This window comes from Tasmannia lanceolata, unplaced genomic scaffold (genome assembly GCF_043159265.1).
Source record: "Tasmannia lanceolata isolate RefF3 unplaced genomic scaffold, GAP_Taslan_0.1 ptg000011l, whole genome shotgun sequence".
NCBI classification, from domain to species: domain Eukaryota; kingdom Viridiplantae; phylum Streptophyta; class Magnoliopsida; order Canellales; family Winteraceae; genus Tasmannia; species Tasmannia lanceolata.
The window spans coordinates 27,129,429-27,154,292 of NW_027518688.1; the positions used below are offsets into that span (position 1 = coordinate 27,129,429).

Genomic DNA, 24,864 nt, shown 5'->3' on the forward strand with positions numbered 1-24,864 from the left:
ACACTAATGTTATTCGTTAAATTTTAAAGGCAAATAAAAACGTTACAGGGGGTGAATTTATCCTCAAGCAGTGAACCATTCACAGAAACCCTTTATTTTTTTAATTATTATGGGGTGTCATTTCCCTATAAATAATGACAGATTTGTGCCCCAAAGCAAGTAGCAGCTCCATTCCAACAGGAATCATCATCATCTTACAAGAGGGTGCCAAAAAGAGGAAAAGGGAAGTATTGTTGGAACAGAGAGTCCCGTCAAGAAATATGCCAGCCAAATAGCAAACATTTAGACGATTGCGTTTATGCATTGCTCATGTAATATTCAGTTACAAACCCAATAACCAGGCCATAAACCAGTCGCAACACAGAAAAACAGCTCCCTAACAAATCCAACTCATACATTAGGTGCTAACAATAGACATCAATGCCCACACATTTGCTAAAATAGAATTAATTATAAGTTTACCGGACTAACAATTGCAATCCCCAAAGTCACCAAAACAGTGGAGATGGCGATCTACTTCTTCACTGCCTTGATTTCGACATAAAAAATGATCAAACGAAAATGCACACTTTTAGAAAGTCAGCAAGTGCAAGGCACAAAAATACAATTTCAGAATCCAGCATGATCTACATGATAATATCCGTCTAAATTAATCATATTCATAACAGGTCCTATGGGAAGAGAAGAAAACCCAGTTTCAAAAGCCCGTAAGAGTTCAAATAAGTAAAAAATAATAAAAATAGAACACATCAAATGCCCGAAATAGTAAAGCCAACCTGCACTTTTCCCTAGTAGTCCCTTGATAAGTACATTTTTCTCTAAAGTGAAGATCAGACGATAACTATGTTAAGAAATTAAAAAACAAGACAACGTATTGAACTTCAAAGTAACAATGAACTCATCAATCGAATCGAATCACTCCTTGTATATGGCTGCAACTCACTGGATGACTGTATAACAAAAACCCAGGATCAGTGCGAATTACAGAATTGGAGGCATCTTCGAATCACTCCTTGTATAATGCTGCAACTCACTGGATTCAGGTAATATGACTGTATAACAAAAACTCAGGATCAGTGTAAATTACAAAATTGGAGGCATCTCTATAAACAATTCATCAAACAGCCAAACTACAACTAATGCAAACAAGAAGGGAAAAATAAAAGACTTAAAAACAGGCAGCCATGAGCATCCTCTCTTTTCTTCTATTTAGAGTCATCCAAGTACACCCAAACTAACTTAAGTGCATGCGCGCGTGCACACACACACAAGCAGATTTTTTGTCACTATGATCCATAGACATAGAAGATGACAACATCTTATTTGGGAAAATATGAAAATTTTGAGTTGAAAGAAGGGGAAACTCAACTGGGAATTAAAGTGGTTACTAATCTCTTCTTAGATACTTAGAGATTTGATTTTTATTAGGGTCTGGTGACTAATACAATAGTGGCAAATCACAATTTAAATAGGATCATGTTTACCTCATCAAAATTTTCAAGTAAGCATTATTCAGCCACTTCTCACCCTCCGGTCACTCATGCCTCTCAATTCTGTTCCTCTCCCACCCTCCATACCCCTCTTATATTGAATGCTCCATGTAATAAGAGAGAGAGAGAGAGAGAGAGAGAGAGAGAGAGAGAGAGAGAGAGAGTAGGATAGCATTTGGATCTTCTCACATAGACAAAGGGCAGTGCCACATTGGATGGATGCAGCGGCAGTAGTTGGAAGGTTGGTTGTCGATTTTGTATGCATTGACAGATCTAAAGTCTATTTCTAAGTAGTTTTTGTAATTAAACCGAATCATCTCTCTGATTTTAGCTTCTTAAATCATCTTTGGAAGTGTTGCTCTTGTTTGAATGTAATCGCTACCATCTTGGTTTCTCAGAGTCATTGATTTGTACTTGTAGCAAAAAAGTACAATATAACTAAGCCCATAAAAACATGAGAAGAACCCATATGTCCCAAGATATAAAACTAAGTAATGTACATTAAATCATTTTTTCCTACGTACATTTTAGGATCAATGTACATTCTCCTAAAAATCTTGTATGTTTTTGAATCCTTCAAAGAGATCTTAACGTTCCAATTTCAGATGACTACAAAATCGTTCTTTGAAAACTGGTGCCAAGAATCTTAGGAATCATGGAAAGTATCCCTTTGTGGCAAGTTTTCTCTCTTTTTGGCATCCTGTTTTGGATTTTTATCTCTTCATTACTGAACATGACCCTAAAAGTCAGTTCCTTTATCAAAGCATCCATCACACATCAAGTCCACCACACATCAAGCTGTTATGGGCACTCCCTTCATCCTTCAGACGTAGCCCTTACAACAAGACTTCTTTGATGCTTTTTTTCCCTAGCATATCATGTAACCAGTCTTTCTTTCTAGATTTACAGACTGTAGAATATAAAAGCATCCAAGCAGCAATGGCATGAAGCTGGAATTTGTATATAGACATAGATTCTATACCAAAATCACCAAAATTTAGAAGATACAAATCTAAAAAGTTCTGAATATTAGCTAAATTCAAAAACCTATTGGGCAACAAACGAAATCAAATAAACCAAACTGTGAGGGCCATCACCATTATATGCAAGGGCATACACAATAATCTTTTATAATGTTGATAAAGTATAAACACTAAGAATAGGAGAGAAATGTACATAAGAAAGAAATAAAGCATAATAAGAGGATATCTTCTCTTGGCTGCTCAATTTGGTCTATTAAACCAACAACACCTTATACAAGTACCAAAGGCATAGAATTAGCAAATAGCAAACCTCGGGTTACATCACGTGTGTGTTTCAAGAATGGGAAGTTGTTGGGCTGTTGATGGAAGGATGTACTTGGGTTGTTAGTTAAAGAAATTAAGACTGAGAGGTGATCATATTTGTTGGGTTACAAGGAAAGCAATAAAGCTAGATGCGGGTCATGGGAAATCTGTTAGCGGTTGTTAATAGGGAAGGAAGGTGAAACTTAAAAGAAAATCTATCGACCTATCAGACAACTTGGAAAAAAATGAAAATGAATTGAACTACCAATGGATCTTCAAAGCCTCTAAAACCAATAAAAGATAATGCAAAAAACAGTAAAAGACGACTGAACTGTCTAATGAAGCAAGTCCCCACACAACAGCTTCCTAAACAGATAAATTTAAAAAACAGTGCAAAACTCCAACATTCCCACTTTATCCATCCACAAAACGAATAAAGCATAACCAAGAGAGTAGAAGTGCATTTAAATGTAGAACAATAAAAAAATTCTATGGAATCATGGAAAATTGAGGAGAATACTTCAGACACAAAATATACATCTCTAGTAGTGGGTATTATCTACTATCCAGAGGTTAAATATACAATAAAAATGATAAAATGGAAAAGTTACCAATTGAAGAAGGTTCTTCATTATCAGGTAACTGAAAATCTTAAAGGATATGAGCCCAGGTTTTACTCATTAACATGTATTACCTTGAATGAGGAGATCCTATGATGGGCTTTTGCCATATTTCTTCCATGACCAGAAATGAGAATGTATAGCTTCACCCCTCTGTCTCCCATGTTTTGGAAATGACCTCTCCTCTTTTTCTAAGATGGCAAATGAATGTGAAGCCTAACACCATATGACTATAGAAGAAGAAAAAAGCCTAGCACCATATTTTTTAGATTATTTTTTCTATGAAAAAAAGGAAGTAAACAAAGTTATAAGTAATAGAGGTGAAAACCCTTTTTCTTTCCCTTTCTTTTAAGGAAGAACTGATTGACTTAGACTCTCTTTGTTTTAGGTTTTTAGAAACGATTTTGAGTCGAGAATTGAATCGGAAAATGAAATAAAATAGCTTAAAAATCTTTAAAATGAAAGAGAAGGGGGAAAGTGTTTAAAAAGAAATGAAAGTTATGAATACCCAAATTCATCTCAATCTTGCAATCAAGACTACAATTGTGCATATCAATAAGGCCAATGGGAACATCTCTGTTGCAGGCTTCGCTATGAAAATCACATAAAGGGAAGTGATATATCCGCCCCTTTTCATTGCTTGGGACACCCGAAATCAGTGTACGTGGCAATCTGGACTTTTTTCCATTAAGATAATGATGAAAATAGAAAGGGCCAAATTGCATAGAAAAATAACTATAATAAAATCAAAGAAGGAAAGCTGCATAGGAAGAAACCCTGATAAATTTAGGGAAAAAATGCCCTGAACAGCCCCATTTCAAGATTAACACAGATAACTAAAAAGTTAAAAGAAAATGGGAAACCGTAGAAACCATGACTGAAAAGACAATACAATTTTTTAGAAACAGCATGCATCAAAACTTTAATTGTCTTTATCAGGTTGTCTTTAGTTGAATAGCTAAATTGTTGGGATCCATAAGCAGTAAAGAGCCCAAGAACTTCACAAAAGAAAAAAATCAACACAAACAAGGGCCAAGGCCATAAGAAAAACTTCTTGAACCATTCTTGACCCCTCTCCAATGATTTCAACTTGAGTCGGCCCTATTCTCGGTGATTTCAAACGGCACATGATGCAAGCACAATTCATAGATGAGGCCTCAGACTAAGATGTAAGAGAATTTGACTCAAATAGAAGCAGAACTTTGTTGATTTGCTTAGAATTCAATAGAATTGGATCAACCGTCACTATTCTTGATGTCACTCATTAAAAAAACCCCAACTTCTTCCATATAATTCTATTTCCAAAACCCTGACATCGATTTTGAGAGTTGATTTTGAGTCCAAAACTAATTATAACTTCAATTGCTGCTACAAAAGTTGAAATATCCTAAGAAATCATATCTATTTCAGATTTTCAATAACTATGTGAAACCTAAGCAAGGCATCCACCATTGAATACACAGACTACACCGGTGAAGGACCTGAGGGTTACATTTTAGAACTTGGTAGTAGAGTTAAGGAACCTTCATTGAAGCTTTTGGTAACAACTGGAGTGTGTGGTTCTCACTGTCAAGTAAGCAGGGGAAGATCTGAAATATTACTAAACCAACATCCCAATCAAGGAAGAGGTTTTGGGAAAATAGTTTGAAAATGATGAGACAAAGTTATGTGCATCTGATATTTTAAATCATAAGCTCATTTCTAGATAGTTTAAATGCCATTAGTTTGTAAGAGGTTACAATGTCTTAAAAATGATCAAAAGCGACTCATGCGGACATGATCCAATGGAGCCAAGATCAATCCAACTAAAATGAATCATAAACGTTCACCCTATAGGAAATCAGACATGCAGATATAATAAATTAAATAAGGAGAACAAAATGACATAAAGAAAGTAGAATAAATTAAATAAGGAGAAAGCCTAACCTGGATCGAACTGCCTTGGGAAATTCTTAATTCTTCAACATCTGCATCAAACACGAAAAAAAATTCAAAAACCCTACGAAAAACATTAAAAAATCCTACATACAAAAATAAAATGAAAATGAAAATGAAAACACTTAAAATATAAAAAGTTCTTTCATTATTCTCTTCTCTGCAAACAGTGTTTACCACGAATAAAAAAATACCCACGAACCATATCATCTCCATCAGATAATCCTAACCCTCCGATCTATAGAGGTTTCCATAATGTGCAGTCCCATTACGCTAATAGATCAAATAAACCAGTCGAACATTCCTAAGCTTCAAAGCACACGCCATTAGACCAAGTAAACCAAGCCAACATTGTTCTTGGATAAAAATAGTAGCCGAACAAAATTAGTAAACAATAGACAAGATAATTTCAGGACAAATTTTGTGCAAGTAGGCCCAGGTTTGAAATTATGCCAATAGATCAAATAAACCAGTCCAACATTCTTAAGCTTCGAAGCTAATCACCCCATAAGACCAGATAAACCAAGCCAAACTTGCTTAATCACAAAACTCATATCCCAATCGATCAAATTGGGTCTCTTCTCTACACGGTAGCAAGCATGAATTTATTTTATCCTTGACAAGAATCGCTATCCTTTGTTCTTGGATAAAATATTAGCAGAGCAAAATTAGTGATAGACAAGATAATTTCAGGAAAAAATTGTGCCGGAAGGATTTCCAATCAAAGGAACAATTTATGGAAGGATTTACATAACATTCCCAATAAAAAAAGAAACAATACTCATACCAGCTTCTGAGAGCAGAAACTATTCAAAATTATAAATTTATTAAAACTCATATTGATTGTAATAAACAATAGTAAAAATAAAAAAAATAAAAAAAATCGAGACAACAATAGAAAAGGAATAAGGAAAAAATGATAGTGAAGCTTTGTTGCCAGAACATAAATAAAAATATCGATGTCATGAGATAATATGGAAACAACATAATGAAATGACATTTACCACAAGATCTCCAATCAATTCTGACATGATTAGAAAAAAAGGAATGCATTTGCATTTAAAGAAGAGGAAACACTATCAAATTTCTTCCTCACGGTGTCATTGAATTTGTAAAACTGACCAAAATAACCATGAATTCCCAAATGAAGAAGAAAAATCTCAAAATGCCCGAATTTAGTGGGATTGATGAGATTATCTCTCTCATTTAAGTAAAAAAAAGGATCTTTCATTCCTTACATTTTTGTTCAGAAAATTAAACCCTAAATCTGGGCGGTAGGAATAGAGACATTGTTGATGCTAAAATGGTATAGGAAAGGGGCAAGTGTAATTAGCACCAAAGAGGAGATCAAGATGAAACCCATTCACAAGAAGCAAAAAGTAAAAGGAGGAGAGACAAAATAGAATAAGGAATTTGAAGAGAAGAAGGAAAAAAAGCCGTTGAAATCGGTCATCAATTTCATAATTTTCAACTAAAACTTGCAGAATGCAAAAGGACTTTCGTTTCCACAACAAATTTTCTTGGAATGGTGACAGTAGCCAACAAATCCCAACTCTTTGACCAGACCTTGACTTAGATCAAAATAAAAAGGGTTAAATAGAAAGGAAGAGAAAGAAAAACCTAGAAAACAGATAAAGATCTCAAAGGGCATTCATGGCAACCTTTTTCACGGATGCAGCTAACATCTTCCATGGTCTACTCAAAGGATTCGAACTCCTATTTCAAATTACAATGTCAAAGTCTAAAAATGAAAATGAGATACAAGATGGCTTTTATAGCTAATTACAAAGAAGCTTTATGCCTGAACTTCCGCTATGAACTCAACATGACCAACAAAGACTTGACTAACTACCACAATTACAAAACTAGGCTTCGCATGAGACAAGTTACTGCAAAAACAAAATAAGTCTAACCTAAGGAGCTTTGGCCTGATGTGTTACCTAAGGGAATGCTCCTGCATCAGAAACTATGCTTCAAAGACATTCAAATATAAAATTATGAAATGATACTTTCACCCCCTTTGGATTTTCTTGTTCGTGAAAATGACTTAATTTTCAAGAAGGGACAAACAAAAGATAGCACACTGCCATCATTTAGGAAAAGACAAACAAAAGGGGGAGGAAATGCAAGAAAAGGGGAGTAGGAACAACATTTCCCACAAGATTACATGCAAACAGTGTTTAAAGGTACCCAAAGAGGCCCTTAGCCTCTTTCCTCATTTCCCTTCTCACGATAATTTTCCCCACCCTTTTGTGATCGGTGTGGGAACTTCAAGTCACAATGTAATTGGAAGCTTACAAATAACTCTTATGATTAGAGTAATTCTAAGATTACAAAATTGCATGAGAGAAAACCGTCATCAATTTCATAATTTTCAACTAAAACTTGCATAATGCAGAAGGACTTTCGTCTCTACAACAAATTTTCTTAGAATGGTGACAGTAGCCAACAAATCCCAACTCTTTGACCAGACCTTGACTTAGATCAAAATAAAAAGGGTTAAATAGAAAGGAAGAGAAAGAAAAACCTAGAAAACAGATAAATATCTCAAAGGGCATTCATGGCAACCTTTTTCACGGATGCAGCTAACATCTTCCATGGTCTACTCAAAGGATTCGAACTCCTTAGCGGAAGCTGAGGCAAGTCCAGATGAAGGAAAAGGGCGGGGAAATGCCTACAAGCAGATATGTTTCAATTAGCATTTGCAGAAACTTTCTTCCCTTTCTTTCCCCCAGAAGATTTTTTCCCCTTCATTATCCTAGAAAGGATGTCCGCTTGTTTTGTGTTCCCTTCCGCGTTGAGGCTTCTAATCAAATCTTCACAAGTGCTCCAATCTGTAACCCCTCCCTTCTCCATGATCTTGCACAAAATCGAATAAGCATTGAGTGTTTTGCCAGCCGAGCAAAGAGCATCCAATACACGGTCATAGCTCGAGAAGCTGATGTTGCAATCCCTCTCCAAACCATAATCCAACAACTTGAGAGCGGCGATCGTCTTATCCTTGTCGCATAGTACAGTCAGGAGACGATCAAAATCAGGAATGCATTGGTTATCCATCAATAAATTGATTCGCCCAAGGCCTTCCTCGACGTGACCCCTTAAGAAAAGTGCCTCCAAAATCGTATAAACGACGTCCATGTTCTCCTTCACTCCTTTCTCTATCATGCTCTTCATGACCCGACTAGCAGTCTGAACTCTCCCATCATCAAGTAGACCTTCCATTACAGATCTAAATAGCGAAGAACTCGGCAGATACCCGCTTTCCATCATACCATCCAATGCAGTCTTAGCATCTGCTGGTTCCCTTTTCTTCAAGAAGCTATCGACAAGTGACCTGTGAGTATTAATGTCCGCAACAACTCCCCGCCTTTTCATGATCTGAAGAACCTCAATACCCAATTCGGGCTTCCCTTCCTTCGAATGCCCAAAGATCAGATTGTTAAATGAAATTGGGTCCTCAACACCCTTCTTCATCAACTGCCTGAAGAAAACCTCTGCCTTTTCAGTCTGCCCATTATCACACAGATATTCAATCATTGGATTATAAGCGGTGGCTTCCATATTCGAAGAACTCCCTGGACTCAACAAAATCCCTTTCTCAATAACGTTATCCAGTAACTTAACAGCCCTTTCATACACCCCTTCTTTGCAACAACTCTCAATCAAGATGCCATAATGTGAAGGTTCAGTCGGAATGCTCAATCGGATCATCCCTTTAAGTACTTCTATGGCTCCATCCACGTCTCCTGATTTACATAGACAAGATATAATCCTTAAGAAGATCGAATTATCCTTTGGCGCTAGATGCCTCAGCACCATCTCCTTAAGTATCATCCTAGCTTCAACCATCTTTTCTCCATCACAGAGTCCTGGCAAGAGTGTCGAGTATGTATGCTCATTCGGCTTAATTTCCTTTGAACCCATGTCCTTAAACAATCGCAACGCATCATCAACCTGACCCACAGACACAAACCCTTTGATCATAGTTGTGTAACTGATCACATTCTGCAGCAATTTTTTACTCGTCATCTCGGAGAAAAATGTCTCAGCACGACCCATATCCTTAATCCGACAACACCCATTAATCAGCGTGTTATAAGTTACCTCATCTGGAACAATCCCTCGATTCTTCATATCGTCAAAGAATCGAAATGCAGTCTCCTTTCTCAGTGAAAGAAAGAAACCCCAAATCAGTAGATTATACGTATGACGCGTTGGTAAAATCCCCTCACTCAACATTGCATTAAAGTACCTTTTAGCCATCATATACCGGCCACGTCTTAAGATCACCTTAAACAAAGTATCATACGATTTGATCGAGCGATTAACGCCCAATTCCTTCATTTTCTGAAATATCTTAACTGATTCTTGAACAATTCCAGCTTTCCCATAACTATCAATCAAAAGGACGAACAAATCTTCGTCCCATTCAACACCCTTCTTAGGCATATCAAAGAGAATGCAACGGGCATGATTGAGCTTCGAAGCTCGGCCCAAAATTTCAATTATCTTATGATGGGTTGTTCGATTATGGTGAAAACCAGTTTTCTCAACCCATCTGAAGAATTGCAGGGCATCGTCTGAGTCACGAGCGCCGTGCAAAACGTTATAAACGAGAGAGTCATCAAATTGGGGGACTAATGCTCGAATTGAGTTCTGTAATCGGGTAGTCCATTCTCTTTTTGCCATCATTCTACATATAATATCTTCTAATTTTTCTGGGTTTCGAAGCTTACCTCTTGGGATTCTCCGAGGGATCTTCTCTTCTTCTTGGGCTTCTTCTTGGGCCGGAGCTGGTTCGGGTCCGACAGATGAGTTCGAAACGGCGATTTCTTTGGGTGGGATTGGATTTTGATTGAGGACTGAGGATGATTCGATAGGTGGGGGGTCTGATGGGGCATTGGAACAGAACCTATGAAGGAAATCGAGAGAAGAGGGATTGGGAATCCTAGAAACGCTTGGAAAAACCCTAGTTTTGTATGAATATTGGGAATGGATGAGACGGAGGGATTTGGAGGATGATTTAGTTGCAATAGAGAAGATGAAGGCCATGTTTTGGGTGGAGGGAGAAATGTCTGGATCTTAATGTAAAGAGGGTTTGAAGGGTTTTTGCAGAGGGAGGGGGAAATGGAGTTTTTTCAACTTAGTTTTTTAGGGTTTTAAGCCATTGTTAGGGGCTTTCAACTTAGATGAAGGAATAAGGCCATGACTAAATGCCATCTATATGTGCTTGGTCATCGAGACCGTTGATCTGATGGCCCATCATAAGACTGCTCAGTGGGTCCAGGATCCATTCCCAACATAGATCTCATTAAAAGGGCAAAAAATCAACGGGTCAAAGAGACCTTAATGGACCCATATTGGTCCATGAATCCAAAGGATCCCAATGTTAAGGAACAAGATTTGGGCAGAGTCATTAGATCAAAACCGTCCATTGTTTAGAAATTATGACCAAGACAGCCACAAAATCCAATGGAGCATTATAGATCTGATGTGACAAGATACCAACATACCCTTCATTTTTTTGTTTATTTGTGTTTATTCATGAGGGTATTTCCGCAATATCCAAAAATCACTATGAGGGATGTAGGTAGGACCTAGGACACTCTAATGATCTATCTCGTTTGAAATGGATCCTCACACAGACTCAACAAGTAGGTCCAAAAATTAGGGGTGTCAATTAGGGCTGCACATGGTTCGGTTCGGTTTTGGGGGATTTCTTGAACCGAACCGATGCTATCGGTTTGGAAAATTTCCAAACTGTAACCGAACCGTTTGGGGGTCAAACCGAACCGAACCAAACCGATCTTGACCGGATCGTTTCGGTTCGGTTCACGGTTTATCTGATTTCCTTGAGTTGGATTACTGCCTAAGTTATTCTTTTGGTCTTTGGTGTTATATTTCCGCCCATTTATTTACTTGGAACCACCCATTTTGGTCGGTCTCTTCTCTTTCTAGTTAAATACATTAGATTTGGGTGTGCCAAGTAAAGAAAATTGATATATATATGATTTATAACAAAAAATAAAAAAATGGCAAAAATACCATCGGTTCGGTTCGGTTTTTCCGGTTGAAATTTTTCCTAGACCGTGACCGAACCGATGCCACAAAAAACCGAACCGAACCAAACCGAAAGGCCCGGTTCGGTTCAGTTTATCGGTTTAGGCGGTTAAATGTGCAGCCCTAGTGTCAATGGACTCAAACGGTCAATGGATCGTCCGAATCCAAACTAAAAAGTGACTGGATCTACACACTTCACCAGAACCCAATGGACACATTTCGGGACCCAAACTAAGATAAGATTTTATTACTTATCATATCCAGACAACTAACAAGAGCTCGTGGGACAGTCCTAAATCTGATTTTATTATAGTATTTTACAAATATACCCTCTAATTTTTTATAGCTTTAACTTTAAGTATTATTTTAGGGGTAGTGCAGTACAAATGAGTCATATGAATTTTTTGAATAATTCCTAGTTTTAGTATGTTTTCATTCATCCTTCTCAAGTCTCGAGTCACCCAGTTCTCTTCCTTATCTCGCCATTTGACCCAGAGTCCCTAGCTCTTGTAGCTACTAATAATGCTAGCACTCACTGCCTCTCACCTTATTCTAAGAATTTTAATTATGTAAAATGTAGGGAAAAATACACTTAGACCCCTGTGGTTTCTGACACATTCAACTTAACCCCTAATGTTTAAAAAGCTACAAGCAGACCCACTGTGGTTTCAATTTGTGTAAGGTAGACCCCCTTAGTTGATGGTTCGTCCACAGATTGAAGAGTTAGGATGATCCGATGGAGCTGAATTTTTAGGCACACCCTATCAATGTCAGGGCCCATCAAATGAACGCTTTGGATCATCCAAACAATGTGGGTCCGCTATGTTTTTGGTAGTTTTTGGATTCGGGTATAGGTAATCCTCCTCCTCCTCTCCCTCTCCCCGATTAACTTGCATCCAAACATAACAAAGGCACATGGCTTTACCAGGTGCTTAATTGCATCTAAAATCCTGTCCCCTCCATGGACTTTATTTGCCTAAAAAATGCATAAGCATCCAAATAGAAGAGGAGGGGAATGTGAAAGAGAGAACAACTATCACCTTTGCCAAACTTTAGATCAATGGTTTAAGACAATTTTGGGTCCAGCAAGAAGGCATAAAAGACAACAAAATTCAACCGTTAATCTTTCCTTTTATGTTTCCTTAGGTTTCCTCAAAGAAATCTAAACCCGTCCATTTTTATAGTACTATATATATTCTTGATCTTGAGATTGTACTGATTTTTCCAAACTCATCAGATGCCTGTTTAGGTCTCTCATGATTATACATAATATCAACGGCCATGATTTCACATACACTCCCATGTGGGACCCAAAAATTAACAAGGTGAAGTGATATATTCACCCACTTTTCTTCCCCGAGCCACCTCTCCTTAAAAACAGAAAAATGTCAGGATACTCAGGACATAGACATATATAAAAGTCTTGGACAGTAAGACTTTCTTTACTCTTTCCTCATTTTTCTCCGCAGACACACTCCCCAGCTACTTCTCACTTCTCAGAGAGCAGAAAGGAGGAAAAGAAGAAGACCCAAAAAAAAAAAAAAAAAAACATGGGTTTTGGCATGGGTCTAAATCTTCTTCTCCTAGTAGCCATGGTAGCTACAAACATCCTCTCTCTCTACCACCTCTCCTCCACCCAAACCCAAAATTCAACACCTCCTCCTCCAATCCCAGACCACCTCATCCACCAACTGAACACCATCAGAGCCACCATAAACCACCTCACTCGCCTTCAAAACCCCTCCTCTGCTACTGCCACTCTCTCTCCTCTCCCACCCTCCTCCGAACTCCTCCTCTACACCCATCTCTCCCCTATTGCCTCTTCCTGCCGCGATTACCCTGATCTCCTCCACCAATTCATGAACTACACCCCCTTTTCCCTCTGCCCTAATAACCAAATCTCCGAAACCCTAATCCTACGTGGCTGCCACCCTCTCCCTCGCCGCCGCTGTTTCTCCCCCAAAACCCCATCAAAACCCCCAACAAATGCCCCTCTCTCATCAGAATTCATCTCCCCAAAATCCATTCTCGATCTCACCATTCCCCAATTGTTCCAAATCACCAACAATTCAAACCCAATTCGCCTTGCCATTGATATAGGCGGTGGGACCGGGACTTTCGCGGCCCGAATGAAGCTCTATAATGTTACTGTCATTACCACTACCATGAATCTAGGGTTCCCTTACAATGAGGCAATAGCGGTTAGGGGTTTGATCCCTCTACATGCGCCTTTGCAGCAGAGATTTCCGATTTTTGATGGGGTTTTAGATCTGGTCCGATGTGGACATGCTGTGAACCGTTGGATTCCGACGGTGGAGATGGAGTTTTTGTTTTTTGATGCTGATAGGGTTTTGAGGGCTGGTGGGTTTTTGTGGTTGGATCACTTTTTTTGTAAGCCGATGGATTTGGAGAAGGTTTATATGCCGTTGATTGGGAAGTTGGGTTATAAGATTGTTAAATGGGCGACTGGGGATAAGACGGATTCTAAGTATGGGGAGATTTATCTCACTGCCCTTCTCCAGAAACCCTGGAAATGAGCAGGTTTGATTTTAAACTCAATGATGTTGTTTTGATTTTCAATTCAATGATGGTGTTTTTGTGTCTACTGTATTTTAGTTAGATCTATTGATTGCAGCTGAAAATTTGTTGGTTTGTTTCTTTCTTTTTTATTGGGTAGATATCAATTTTGTGAGGAAAAATAAGTAATGATTTGTTTATGGCTCTTCACGAGTTTGGTGTTGTGGATGCAATGATGCATATCCTATTTGGACGGTGAGGTTATTTTGGTCATTTTCCCTTCACCTTGGAAAATTTGGTCTGATTCTTGAATACTGTTCATCCTAAGTCCTATTGCTCCTGGTGCTACTCTCCTGTGATAATTCTAGACCTTTGATTAATCATTGTCTTTAAGATGTCTTTAAGCTGTTTGATTATGTGAGATCTCCCTTCGGCATAGGACATACATCCACTGGGCAACAATAACAACAATTGGGGCTTATTAGGCCTCAGTGATGCCTGGTAACATAATTAAAGGGGAGGATGACTTCTAATGTTTATTGGGCCCCATTGATTACCTTTCATAGATCCAGACAGATCATCTAATGGTCTCACCTTGGATCTCACCTTGGCAACCCGCCCCTGGTTGCCACCTTGGATCTCACAATTTTCCAATAGTGAGTTATTAACCATTGAAGATCCAAGGTTAGTTAAGTGGTTTACATTCCATGAAATTGATGCATAGGAAGGAGGAGGCCTAGGGGGGGGAGGGAGGAGGGGGGAACGAGGAGAGGGAGAGGGAGAGGTGGCAAACGTACCGGCACCGCACGCCCGACGCCCAACACGGCATGACACAAAATGCTAGAGTGTGCGGGACGTGTGCCGTTCCGGGATTGGATTTTTGGCACTGCGGCATGAAAAGGTGCGGCACGACGGCATGACTCTTTTTACCCTAGAAGGGGCTTGCCCAAGTAAGAAATAGGGCTACATAGTTAAATTTTTATGAAAAAGTGGCCTGGCACGGCACGATTCGAAATGGGCCGCGAGTCTTGCCGTGCCTAACCCCAAACTATTCGTACTGTGCCGGCACGGCTCGTGATCCCATTCTTGCCGTGCCGTGCCTGGCCCGCGGGCCTAGTGGGTTGAGATTTTTCATGCCGTGCTGGCACGGCGCAGACCGTTTACCACCTTAAGGGAGATGTCATTGTTTATGCATATGAGGGAGACGTGTGTTGTCCCTGTCTGTGTCGCACGTGTGTGTGTGGGTGGGTGGGTGGGTGGGTGAGAGTGAAAAGGGAGCTCAAGGTTGAGAGAGAAGTCCTTGGCTTGTTTTTGTTTGTAGTTTTTCTGTCTTATTTGACTTCTCTACCATCTTGGTCTCTGAGTTGTGCAGGATTTGGTTAGGCGAGAGTGAAAAAGGAGCTTAAGGTTGAGAGAGGAGTCCTTGGCTTGTTTTTGGTAGTTGTTTTTCTGTCTTATTTGACTTCTCTTTAACCATCTTGGTCGTTGAGCTGTGCTCCTTTTTTGAATAAATCATTGCCATTCAAAAACATTGCCATTCAAAAAAAAAAAAACTTCAGATAAGTGTTGGTTGAGGGATTATATACAACACAATGATCATACCCTAAATTAAAGGGTATCGATCAGATTTGCCCTTAAAAAAAGATTTTTTTCGCAGTCTTCTTGCTCCCCTTGCTGTCAGGTGAGCAACTCTTTGCCCTGTTGTTGTCAAGGGCTTGGGTTGCAGAGTCATAAAACTTGTGGTGATCTCAATCCCGTACTGAAGCCGCATTGATGGTATTCATGTTGTTAGAAACAACCCAATTTCAGAAAATCTGTGATTATAATTTCATTCTTGGGACCTTTGAATTGTCATCATTCCCTTTTGATAGACGGAGATGACCCATCATGGTGGAGGTGTTGCCATGAGCTGCTCCTCTCATAGAGTGCAGATCTACCATCACTTTTGGCTCGTCCTCCTTTGATGACACTTGGAGGTTAGAGAGGGAGGGAGGGAGGGAGTCTCTTTGCTTGTTGTGTGTGCGTGCGAGAGAGAGAGAGAGAGAGAGAGAGAGAGAGAGAGAAGAGGGGGGGGGGGGGGGGGGGATGAAGTATAACTTAGGGAGAAATGGAGGGAGATGGCCTCTTTGCTTGTTGTGTGCGCGCGTGCATGCGCTGTCTTAGTTTCTGTCATGTGTGTGTGTGTGTGTGTGTGTGTGAGGGGATTTGGTTAGGTGAGTGTGAAAACTGAGCTTAAGGTTGAGAGAGAAGTCCTTGGGTTGTTTTTGTTTGTAGTTTTTCCGTCTCATTTGAATTTAATCATCTTGGTCGTTGAGCTGTGCTCCTTTTTCAAATAAATCATTTCATTCAAAAATATAAAACACTTGAGATAAGTGTTGGTTGAGGCGGTTATATACAACCCAAGGATAATACCCTAACGTAAAGGGTATCAATCAGATTTACGCTTAAAAAAGGATTTTTTTTTCGTCATCTTATTGTTCTCATTGCTGTCGGGTGAGCAACTCTGTGCCCTTTTGATGTCAAGAGTTTGGGTTGCAGAGTCATAAAACTTGTAGCGAATCTCAATCCCATACAGCAGAACCCCCATTGCTAGTATTCTCGTTCTTAGAAACACCCCAATTTCATAAAATCTGTTATTAGAATGTCATTCCTGGGAGCTTTGAACTGTCATCATTCCCTTTTAATGGACGGAGATGACCCCATCATGGTGGAAGTGTTGCCATGAGCTGCTCTTCTCATAGAACTCAAATCTACCATCACTTTTGGCTCGTCCTCCCTTACGGGTTTATCCCACCCAAGAAGACCAAAGGGAGGGTCTCCCATGAAGAAACTGAAGCCTAATGCAACAATAGAAAACTCCAAAATTCTCTGTTTGATCTTCTTGTCAAAATTAGCATTCTTCCAGTCCAATTCCTCAATTTTTTTCAAACATTCGAATGATTTCCGAGTCTCTAGTTTGAATTTTGATTTCTAATTTATCAAAAAGGCTTTCGTGTTCTTCATCTCTAGTGTTTTTTTTTCTCCTTTTGCTTTTGCTTTTGGTTTCTTTCCTTCTCTTTTTTTTTCTCATCTCCTATAGTCTTCTTCTAGGTATTACAGAACTTCTCACTTTTTTCGATTTTACCTTGTGGAATTTTTTCCCTTGATCCTCTTCCCCTTCTCCAAACTTCTCAAGTTTTGATGTTAATATGCTTGTATATGGAGATGGATTAGAAATATTACCTATTCCTTTTTGTTACTTCTTCACTTCCCACAGTTTTCTTATTTTGGTACTTTGATAATTTAATTATAAATTGGTCATGAACTTAAGGGAAGTGGTTTGTTGCTTGGAAAGCATTGACATTGGTAAGTCATGAAGTTTATATATCATCTATCTTCCAGATCTGGTTCAGATTTAGCTCTTTCATGTCAAATTTCTACCCATTATTCTGATTTAGTTGTATCATGCCAAATTTCTACTCATTTTCATAGTATTGAAGCTGTTATTATTTTTTTCCTTGCAGATCCTGTTCAGCAAATCATCTTACACTTTGGCTCCATTTAGCTTTTAAGCCATTTCCATCCATATCTGGCTTAAATATAGCTGATGGTTGGTTGGATCTCCAAAATTCAGCATTATTTTTACTTTCTATTGCAACTGATTGGATATATTTTAGCTTAAAACCTCTTTTCATCTGCATTTTTGTGTTTCAGTCCATCCTTCAAAACACCCATGTAGAATATTTTTTGTAAAGTAAGCATTCTTCTGGGATAAATGCAATTTCCCTTGAAGAAACATATCAACCATTCAAAAAATGAAAAAAAAAATTTGTACACTAAGCATTCTTCTGGGAGAAAGTTGCAATATCCATTGAAGAAACATATCACACTCATTTGTTTCTCTTTAAGAGATAAATATGCACACTGCCCGGAAATTCAACATGTCTTGAAATAATTAATGAAAATCATATTGTACATGCTTTACAGCATTCAAAAGGTGGCCATTTGCAAAATTATAAAGTAGCTTTGATGGTAACAGACAAAAGGCTTGAGTCAATGACATAATATGAGTGCTCAAGATATGAATGGCTTTTAGAGATTACCTACAAGAAAATTCAAGCAACCTATCAAAGACTCGTTTAGGGGAGAACTTGTCATTGCAAGCCATCTCCATCTGTGGGTGAATACATATCTATGGATGCTTGCATGCATGTAGAAGAAAGGGATGATGCATAGTCGCACCAACTAAAACAGGGGGAAATGATAGTCATCAAAAGAGAAAGCCAAAAACTTTAAACAGAACTAAGAGTTTAAATTTCATCCATCTGAAGTACTGCAATGTAAAATGCTCCAAACAAAAAGGGTAATGATCTCAATTAGCACTGTACTTGTACTTCAAGCCATACCCATTTTTAGAGTTTTAAGATGCCTGTGAGCTTGGTGATAAAAAGCAGTACCAGTGATTCCTGATTCTGCCAAAAAACTGATGTTTGTCTCTTACCCCACGGTCGAAATTGCAACTTACGTGAATCTGATGTGTAGAACTCGTGATCTGCTGCCTATGGGTGTAGGACACGGGTAAATCCCTAGGTTTTTGCTCTGAAACTCCATGGAGATGAAAACTAGTTGAATATGTTAAAATGGAAGAAATGGAGCTGAAAAGGTTGAATTTGTAGAGACGGGAGCAATGGAGCTGAAAACAAGTTGAATTTGTTCAAATGGAAGCAATGGAGGTCCAATGCTCCACCAGCCTCTTGAGAAACGTTGGGTCCAATCCCATTTCCCAAGCGTTCCACCCAATTTGAGTCCAATACTTGTAGAAGATGAAGTAGAACATTTGATATAAAATCCTGATAGAACATTCTTCGTCCCAACCACAAACAAATTGTATTGATAACGGGTGATTATTCCGTATCTAATCATATCTGTGTTTCAATATATGTGGGTAAAAAAATGGCCAAAGCAAATCCCAGACGATTTGGCACGGCGTGATCGAGTACTCAGTTAACGTGGTCAAAATTCAGAGAGTAAAAGGAGTTCTGATTGACTTTGTAGGGTAAAACTTTGGTACGGCGTGGTCGGGTACTCGGTTAATTGGTCAAAATTTAGAGAGTAAAAGGAGTTCTGATTGACTTTGTAGGGTAAAACCTGGACTTGAACAAGAATGCAGATAAAAGGGAATCAACTCGGGCGGGGAAATTTCGAAACTACTAACCACATACATTTATTTGAGAATTCCTTCCAAATTAATCAAAAGATTGCACTTGGAGCCACATTCCAAATTGTTTTCGTGGCTTATTAGCTCACATAGCACTCGTAAACTTAAACTTTTAATGGAGGCAGAAAAAATAGAGTAATTGAAAATTCACAACTTGCAGGTTTTTGGTTTCAACCAGATTATTGAGCCGTATTCTCACCTCGCATTGCTTGGGTTGGTTCCCATTCAATGGGAAAAAATGGATTTGACTGGATGGTTTGAGTTCTTAGGGTAGTTCATCACAGTGATTTCTAAACCATTTTAGAAAGGCAAAATCATTTGATAAATGTACACATGAATGAATCTAAACTCATTGGCCTTCTCCAAAAGGACAGATTGTTACAAGATAGAGATGTCAATTCTCCATTGGCAGATGATTATTTCACAAGACCAATTTCTCTAGGTTGGATTAATCCACCATTGAATCCAGTTGTGGATCCAAATTCACTGACAGTAACCTCTTGCAAAAGGATGATTGATTATTAACATTAGAGTTCCAATCATTTTTTCTGGCAGGTAAGCTAGGATTGAACCTCTGACCTCAAGGTTGCAGAACAAAGCCTTAACCAATTTAGTTAGAGGCTCATCCCCAAAAGAGATAGGGGTGTAACACAAGGACTTCCTAGGAGGTCACCCATCCTACTACTACTCTAACCCATGCTTAAACTTTGGAGTTCTGATGGGATCCAGTTAATTTGTGCCGGTATGATCACACCGTATCTGAGTTCCAATCCACTACTAAGAGGCCACATCCTCATTGTTGAGAGTCGAGGCCACATCCTCATTGTTGAGAGTCGGCGAACAAGTGGTATCAAAGCCTTCTTACTTTGATCCTTGGTTTTCTACACTCATAACACTGGGCAGACCAACTTCTCGTTTCATGAAGAATTCCCTCATGATAGTTATAAGGGCTCGATTCAGTTAATTTGTGCCGATATGATCTTACCCTATCAGAGTTCCAATCCTCTAAAGGCCACATCGTTGTAACACTAGACAGACCAACTTCCTGTTCAATGGAGAATTCCCTCATGAAAGTTTAAAAGGGCTCAATTTGACTACATATCATTTATGGAAATTTCATTGAGGCTCGTTTCTTTCGACTTAAAATTTTTTTTATGTTCATAAGTATAATTCCATTGTTGATTAATCTCTTTTCGCATTTCCTTTCTCTGATTAAGATTTGCAGAAGAATAAGGTAGAAGCTAGCCCTTTGTTCTTGTTCGTCTTGATTTGAGTCTCTGTTTGGTTGCCGGGTTTTTTTTTGTTCCTAGGATTTATGTGGGAGAAAAAAAATTCCAGGAGATTGATGGGAAAAAAAAGAGTCCTAGAAGTATCCCGGTAAAATAAAAATCCCATGTTTAGTTGACCGGACTATGGTGGGAAAAAAAAAAACTTTGTTTTGTTGCTTGAACTGTTGGGAAGAAAAAAAATTCTTCTCAAGCTTATTTTTAGTTCCTGGGTTTATTTTTGTTCCTGGGATTATTTTGGGATGGGATGAAAAGGCAATCATTACAAAAGTGGGATTAAAAAAATTCACCACACAAGCAATCATTACAAGAGTGGGATTAAAAAAAACCTAGTGCTAAAAGGCAACCAAACATGGGATGGGACCAAAATTTTACTAAAACTTCCTGGGGCAAATATTTAACTGGCAACCAAACGGTTAGTAAACATTAATAAGAGTGTCATTAAAAGTTAAGTGATTTTTGGACATCATCTAAGAAAGCCTATTCCATCCAATGAGTGTTTTTGATATAGTGTAAATCTCCCATTCTTGTGGGTCTTTTTAAGTCCCCTTAACAGCTCTATCACAAGCCTGGGATTATCTATGATCATTCCTCCCTTTACAAGAACACTGTTCTTTATATGATCTTTTGTTTTTTTTTTTGTTTTGCCTAAAATTTAAATGAAATTACTCTTTATGATTACCCAACAAGATTTCTAGAAGTTCCCAGTAAAACCGTCAGGTCTATCCAGTGGTACCTATGGTAGATTAATGAATCATTGATAGAATTATGTTGCTACATGAGAAATTTGTTCTATTCTTGGAAAATATTTTGTTGGATTCAATTTAGTAAATTGTCATCCTATTGAGAATTAGAACCATTGATAGATAGATGAAAAAAACCTTATCATTGGCTAAGTGGTGGTCCACTGTACTCACCTCCATTGTATGCACACACGAACTTCAATCATCTGCCAGTTTCTCTTTCAACCTTAACGTAAAATTGTCTGAAAACTTCCAGGACTTTATCTTTAGTTTTCAATGCAAACGTCCACAATTTTCTGGAGTGGTTGTCAATAAAAGTTACAAAGTAGAGAGCGCCTCCGAGTGTTCTACTTTGCATAGTGCAAACATCAGTATGTATCAGATCTATAAGTTTTGCCGGTGGGGAACTGCGAAATGCAACTCTATGTTGTTTTCCCATGATGCAGTCAATACAAGTATGCAAGGGTGCTGAGTTTGAAAAATGATCTACATTTTTTTGAAAAAGTCCCTCTACTTTGTTTCGCAAGACTGAGCTACAATTAGGTGAAATCCGAGGTAAGGCTCCCTAGTCTAATTTGAAAGAGACGGATCTTGTCCATTCTGATCTTTTAATTTCCAAAAGGTGGTTTTGGTTTGATGAACAATTTGAAACTTGCACCGAGAAAGACTACTTTCACCAAGACATACATCAAATGATTAGAATACCCTAAGCAAAAGGCAAACTGTAAAATTAACACTGTTGTCACCTTTGAAACAGAGAACTCTTGAATGTATTATGCAACTATTAGTTTTTCAGACAAGCCACCGAGTACGAGGAGAAGTTTCCTATGATACAAGGTACAATTTGAACTGCAAAATAATCAGGCACGCTAGAAGTGATGAACCAAGATTTGCAGGAATGTTTTGTTCTTAATGCCTTTTTCTCAGTATGTTAGTCTAAGTTGAAGCAAGAATATAGACTCACGCATCCATATCTGAAACATCCGGCGATGCCTTGAGGGGCTGCAAAACTTGCATTTATATGTGCCTTTCCATGTAGTTCAGGGTAGAAGTGTCGGGGGTTCCATGCGAAAGCAAAGCTCCCACGTCAGAAAAGTGAATGGATGTGGAAGGGCTTGTAAGGACATGGGCACCCTCCCCTTAATGGCTAGCTTTTAAGGGTGAGTTCTACCGGGGTCCTAACAAGAAGAAAGCACAAAGGAATAGATTCCCACTCAACTTGTGAAGCATGGCTCTATGGCCCTTAACAGGAACCAATCTCTGTGATGGTTCGATTAATCCAGTTAGTACGAGCAAATATTTTGACACAATCCTCCAACTAGACAGATCCTCCAAGTTGTGAGAGGAATGGTTGGCTATTACCCATCAATTTGACCCAACTGCGTCCAGGAATTTTCTTTACTTCCCTATTTTCCATCAGTTCTCTCAACTTCCCCACGCCATCCCAATTGCTCGAGTCAGCATACATGTTAGATAACAACACATAAGTCGATGGATCTCGCCTGTCCAAAGCGAGAGCATTCTCTGCTGCTCTCTTTGCAGTCTCCAAGTCCCCATGAACCCGGCAAGCGCCAAGCAAGGTTTGCCATACTAGCACACCAGGCCTAAATGGCATACTTTTTATGAAAACCTCAGCCTCTGAAATCCGTCCCGCTTTACCAAGGAGATCTACCATACAAGCATAGTGATCTTCCCCAGGGGCAATGCCATGATCATGAGTCATTGATGAGAAGTAAGCCCATCCTTCATCAATAAAGCCTCCCTGGCTGCATGCATATAGCACACAAATGAAAGTGATTTCATTTGGCTCCACATGCTCTGATCTCATCCTATCAAAAACCTCTAGAGCTTCCTTGGCGAGGCCGTTTTGGGCAAAACCCATGATCATCGTGGTCCAAGAAATAACTGACCGATCTTTCATTGACTTAAACACCCCCCACGCACATCCATGCATCCACATTTAGCGTACATATCGGCAAGTGCATTATCAACACAAGAATCCATATCATCTCCTAGCTTAATTCTCAAACAATGCACCTTCTTCCCTTCCTCCAGGGAAACCAAACTAGCACAAACATTAAGGGCAGTTGCTAGTGTGAATTTGTTAGGCTTAACACCCATCAACTTCATCTGTTCAATGAACTTAAGTGCTTTGGTTGGTTGCCCGCATTGCAAGCATCCAGAAGCAATCTGGGTCCATGAAACCACATCTTTTTGGGGCATTTCATCAAATGCTTTCAGACCTTGAATCAAATCCTGATTCTTTAAGTACATATCGACTAACGAATTGCCCACACAGATGTCATCTCCATGGCCATACTTAACAAGTTGTGCATGCACTTGCAAGCCATTTTTTAGGCTCAAAAGAGCAGCCAAACCTGTGAGGACGCTGGCGAACGTGAACTTATCAGGCTTCACTCCTCCAGAATTCATCCTACACCAAAAGCTCCAAATTCCAGAGAAAGAAAATTGCAAGTAACCCGCGATCATCGTGTTCCAAGAAACAGTGTCTTTTTCCTGACATTTCTCAAATAATTCCTTGGCTTCCACCAATTTCCCATGCCGAATCAACGCATTAAGGAATGCATTCATCAAAAACACGTTGGATTCAAAGCCGAATTGAACAATTCGCGTGTAAATTTGGTACACGTGAGTCAAATTCTCAGAGAGAGAGCAGGCATTGAGCACACTAACAAGGGTGAACTCATTGGGCTTTACCCCAGCTTGTTGCATACGTCTGAAGAGAGAAATAGCTTCTTTTGGGTGGCCATGTTGGACGAAGCCCGCGATAATGGCAGACCACGAGACGGTGTTTCGTTCAGGCATTTCATCAAACAGTTGGGTACTAGAAACGAGGTCCCCACATTTGCAGTACATGTTGAGTAGATGATTGTGAAGGAAAATTGAAGAATGAAGGGATTGTTTAACAAATGTGGCGTGAATGGCTCTGCCGTGTTCTAAGCAAGAGGCTTGGGCACATCTTTGTAAGAAAAGGGAGTAATTTTCTTCCTCCATGGCCGTGTTTTCAGAGATTTTTGATACGTAGATCGAACAAACATTTCTTCGAACAGATAGAAAGTGGAATTTGCGGAGAGTAATCGAACGAAGCATTTGATATCTTATTTCATTGCCATGCCGTGACCGTTACTTTTCAAATAAGTGTACGGTCAGCCGACATGGAATCAAAGTGGTTTCTTTTTTGGTGAGAAGATCAGTTGGGCGTTTTAGGCAAATTAGGATAATGAAAAGGGATGTGATATATTCGCCCCCTTTCCTACCTAGGCCAGCCCCCTCTAGTGTATTTATGATTACCTTTTTACTCTACAAGCAGGTGGCTCAAGGAAGAAAAGGGGGTGAGTATATCATTTTCCCAGGGGTGTCCCATAACCCATTGGACCCGTGTCACTCGAGCACTTCCTAGAACCGGACCCACGAGCAAATCGGACCCAACATCTGCCTTCAAATTAGATTCGTCTTGATTAGGGCTTATTTATCTTTTGATTAATTCAATAATCAGGACGGGCCACCCTCTCCTGTATATTTACTAGTTATGACCACAGTTTTAAATTTCGATTTCGGTTTCGATGACCAGCAAAAAGTAAACATTTTGGTTTTGGTAAGAAATTTTGGCCGAAATCTTATACAATTACGAAAACATTTCGGTGCCGAAATCTTCTAACATTTTATTTTTGGTACAAATTTCCATTCTCAAAAAACTTTGAAGCCAACA

At 39.0% G+C, this 24,864-nt stretch overlaps 2 protein-coding genes and 2 pseudogenes across 5 annotated transcripts; 1 reads left to right on the forward strand and 3 right to left on the reverse strand.

Annotated features, from left to right (window-relative positions):
* Positions 1-639: 639 nt before the first annotated feature.
* On the reverse strand, positions 640-10,524 carry LOC143886864 (Tetratricopeptide repeat (TPR)-like superfamily protein). 4 transcript variants are annotated; one of them, XM_077391024.1, is made up of 4 exons: positions 7,900-10,524; positions 5,323-5,363; positions 3,471-3,587; positions 640-1,052 (listed from the first exon to the last, which is right to left on the reverse strand). In XM_077391024.1, exon 1 carries the CDS (start codon positions 10,381-10,383, stop codon positions 8,023-8,025), a length of 2,361 nt encoding a protein of 786 aa, XP_077247139.1. In that variant the 5' UTR covers positions 10,384-10,524; the 3' UTR covers positions 640-1,052; positions 3,471-3,587; positions 5,323-5,363; positions 7,900-8,022. The 4 variants fall into 4 exon arrangements, with proteins under 4 accessions (XP_077247139.1, XP_077247138.1, XP_077247137.1 ...); XM_077391023.1 differs by having other exon boundaries at positions 6,993-10,524; XM_077391022.1 differs by lacking the exon at positions 3,471-3,587.
* A 2,251-nt stretch (positions 10,525-12,775) lies between these two features.
* Positions 12,776-17,587, forward strand: LOC143886865 (S-adenosyl-L-methionine-dependent methyltransferases superfamily protein). The gene is made up of 2 exons (XM_077391025.1): positions 12,776-13,932; positions 17,412-17,587. The coding sequence occupies exon 1, from the start codon at positions 12,942-12,944 to the stop codon at positions 13,926-13,928; it is 987 nt and encodes a 328-aa protein (XP_077247140.1). The 5' UTR covers positions 12,776-12,941; the 3' UTR covers positions 13,929-13,932; positions 17,412-17,587.
* A 2,158-nt stretch (positions 17,588-19,745) lies between these two features.
* Positions 19,746-19,861, reverse strand: LOC143886962 (5S ribosomal RNA; annotated as a pseudogene).
* Positions 19,862-21,841: 1,980 nt separating this feature from the next.
* Positions 21,842-24,414, reverse strand: LOC143886340 (pentatricopeptide repeat-containing protein At4g33170 pseudogene; annotated as a pseudogene).
* Between the last annotated feature and the right edge of the window lie 450 nt (positions 24,415-24,864).

Bases quoted from the DNA above. Each gene is read 5' to 3' on its own strand.
- LOC143886864 (XM_077391022.1), bottom strand. From the start codon at position 10,383: ATGGCCTTCATCTTCTCTATTGCAACTAAATCATCCTCCAAATCCCTC.
- LOC143886865 (XM_077391025.1), top strand. From the start codon at position 12,942: ATGGGTTTTGGCATGGGTCTAAATCTTCTTCTCCTAGTAGCCATGGTA.